The sequence below is a fragment of the Penicillium canescens genome (assembly GCF_028828765.1).
Source record: "Penicillium canescens strain IBT 15451 chromosome Unknown utg000012l_segment0_segment0, whole genome shotgun sequence".
Taxonomy (NCBI): Eukaryota; Fungi; Ascomycota; class Eurotiomycetes; order Eurotiales; family Aspergillaceae; genus Penicillium; species Penicillium canescens.
The window spans coordinates 123,109-126,519 of NW_026703974.1; the positions used below are offsets into that span (position 1 = coordinate 123,109).

Sequence of the window (3,411 nt, forward strand, 5' to 3'; positions counted from 1 at the left end):
TTTAGACAATGCTTCACCACATGTTATTGGACTCCAGCGAGCGCCACCACCACCCCGGATTACGGTTGTTTTTTTGCCAGCAAACGCAACTTCAATTTATCAACCCTTGGACCAAGGTATTATCCAAAACTTGAAGCACCATTATCGGAAGAAATGGATGCGCTATATGATTGCTTTTCTTGATCGTGGGATAGACCCAAAACAAAGAATGAGCATTTATTATACTGTTACCTGGGTAACGCAAGTTTGGAGAACAAGTGTATCAGACCAAACGATTATCAATTGCTTTAAACAAAGTACTTTGATTAGTCCAAAGTCTATACCTATACCTGAGTCCGCGCCCGAGTCCGCACCTGAGTCTGCACTATTTTCCGAGCCCGGATTGAGTGATGAGATTGAAAGTCTATATAATCAAGCAATTGATAAGCTTGGTGATAAAGATATTGTGCCATTTGACGAGTTTTTGAACCCTTCGGACGAAGACATGTTAGAAGATGGGACTGAAGGGCGAGATGAGACCAATGAGCAAGATATATATATTGCCCCAACAACCTCAGAAATTCAGGATATTGACATTGATGGGCCCCCACCTGAGCTTCTGTCTAATTCTGCTATATTGGACAGCCTCCAGGATATCCTACTATGGGTTTGTAGCAAAGAAAAGGGTACCTCGGACCATATTAGACAAATTGAGAGCTTAATCAGCGACTTTGGCAGGATTCAGATTGATGAGAAACGTCAGGTGACTTTGGATCAGATGATGGGATGGAAGACTAAATAGGTATTAGGGCTTAGAGTTAGCTTGTCAAATATTATGTCATCCTCTCACCAAAACACAACTCAATTATACCACGTAATTTGGCTTGGATAGTATGCTGTGGTATAAGCGAGAGTTGACTGTACAATAATCGGACCACGGCGGATGTATTTTACAGAAACTGCCATACACGCGCTACAGTGCGCTACTAAAGTCTATGACCCCCCCCCGAGCGTCGTGTCTGTCGTCGATACCTGCCACGTGATACCCCGTGCTTGGTCACTTTGCCTTGGATAGATTTTGGCTCTCTTTTTTGTGATTGTTGATGTTCATTTGAGTATCCTGGTCGATTACTCTTCCTGCTAGATTGGTGGAGGGACATAATACCTGGGAGCTGTGTAAGATTAGACTTGTCGTTTAATTTATCTTTCTTTTTTCTCATTTACTTCCGTCAATTTTTTGGATAGGTATAGCCGTGGCGAGGTGGTGAAAAGACAAAAAGACAAAAGACGGGACAACGCTCATGTGGTACCTCTTGCAGACCCAGGCAGAACAATCTCCGACGTATATGATCAGTCACTAGTTAATTCAGCGAATGAGAAACACAAAAGGGGAAAAAAATAAGCCAGGAAGCAAATAGAGATTCTCCGGATAACTATCCAGTAAGGAGCCAAATCTGTTCGTAGTCAAAGTGCCACCCTCTCCGATAATACTCAGTATAGTAGATCGAAAATACCTAGTGTACCGATGGAATCATCTCCTCCCACGCATGCGAATGAGATTGGGCTGTGCATCCTTCAACGGTACAGCACACCGCTGAACAAAGGTTGCTAGAATATCTTGTCGCTCTTCGAACATCCATCTCAATATATCGAATGTCTGAGCTGCTCCGAAAATTGCTTTGAAGCAGGGTTGCCTGTGGAGATCCTCTGCTGGAGGGTAGGACTGCTCTGTTCCATCAACTTTCGGGGCCATAGATCCCAGAACGAGTCCAAGCAATTTCTCATACTTCTCGAGCTCTGGAGTCAGGAAGGAAACCTTTGTTACCCATTCCGAGATCGTTTGTTCGATTTCGGAAGTAAAGCTGGGCAAATGTTGCTTCGCCCATGACGTAGTCGAGAAACCCGGCAAAGTCCAAGATAAAAAGATCCTTATGTTCTGGTTGTTTTGGAGGATAAAGGGATTCAAATGCTGCTAGCATAGCAGGGTGCATGATGGGCATCGTCTCAGGGGACCCTACTTTTGCAGCCACAAGTGATATAATAGCCTTGAAAGCGAACCAGAACTTGCAAGAGTTTTCCTTGCTTCGCGGTGGGATTTCCTGAGTGACTCTTATGATATGTAGAACCTCGTCCAAGGCAGATATATGGTTATCTACCATCCTGTTCGACCGCTCTGGACTGAGCTCCGTCGTTTCATGAGCAGGTTGCTGCCCACTCATTTGACCGTACCGAATTCCCTGCCTCGTCCAAACTTCTTCTCTTTGCTTGGCAAATACTTCCAGTTCCTTTCGAGCCTTTTCAAATCGCGCTCTACTGTTGAAGACGACGATTGAGCGAGCATGACTGAGTGAGTAGGACGCGATGACTCGATGGTGCTGTTGTAAAAGTTTGCCAATACTGACTCTCCAGTTTACCGTTGCGGGCCATCGTTTCCTTCCTTTCCTCTTGGCTGGTACCTCGCCAGTGACAATATCCTTGTGCGGTGCTTTTGCCAGCAAGCTGTTCTGCGGGTAGGTCTTGTCGTGTCGAATTATAGCATCGGCGAATGGCGACTCCCAGCATCTTGATTCGTCACAGAACACGACAGCAAGTGTCGGGCTTATAGGAAGAATGACGTGTATCATGTCATCTGTGGTTATCCACATGAGCTGAGGCCCGTGTTCGGTTATTTCTGCTCCCAGGAACGATTGGGTATCGCCCTCAAAGCCACAGAGACTCTCGTTGAGAAAGAACTCGTAGCCATCCGCCGCGTGCCAGATCTGAAGGGCGTAATTCTCGACAAAGTGCTTGTAGGTCCGCGCACTAGCTTTAGAAGTGCTATCACCAGGATGTTCTGCATCTGCAAAAAGGTCCTCGTGGGTCGCTTTCAAAAGATAGAGTATTTGCTCAAGCCAGACTTCTCCTGGATCGCTAGATCGACCCTCTTTTCGCGATGCCTCGAAGAGGCGCTGGAACATAAAGTCATTCTCACGGTAAGGATTTTGCATCTCGTCTCGGTACTGCTTGGAGCGTCGGAGGGAGAGGATCATAAACTTGAATAAAATGTGAATATCCTTCTCGAGGATATTGACATGGTCGAGTTTTTCCTTTGCGGCATTTCTGATCTTGATAAATATCTGGCTCGTCTGGCTCTCTATGCCGCTGAAAAGATCCTCGATTCTCATATGTTCCGGGTCATTCTCCATGTAATACAAATTGTACATTCCGCATGACCTTTTGACCTCTTCGGTGATGAATTGCCCGGTTCGTAGGTCAAACAGGTTCAAAAGGCCATCTCCGTTTCCGGAACTAGAGTTTTGTCAGCAGGTAGAACTCACACGCTTTCCGGAATGATCTGAGGTCAAACCTTTTGGTTGGCGACTCGGTATATGCAAATTGTTTGAGGATAAATTGGGGGATAAAGTGATGGTACTGCTTCGTGAAGACTGGCAT

General features: G+C 45.7%; 1 protein-coding gene across 1 annotated transcript; it reads right to left on the reverse strand.

The window, feature by feature from the left end:
- Positions 1–1,760: 1,760 nt before the first annotated feature.
- N7446_014032 (DUF4238 domain-containing protein) lies at positions 1,761–3,411 on the reverse strand (the record flags this gene model as incomplete). The annotated part of the gene is made up of 2 exons (XM_058522771.1): positions 1,761–3,267; positions 3,326–3,411. 2 exons carry the CDS (start codon positions 3,409–3,411, stop codon positions 1,761–1,763), a joined length of 1,593 nt encoding a protein of 530 aa, XP_058364864.1.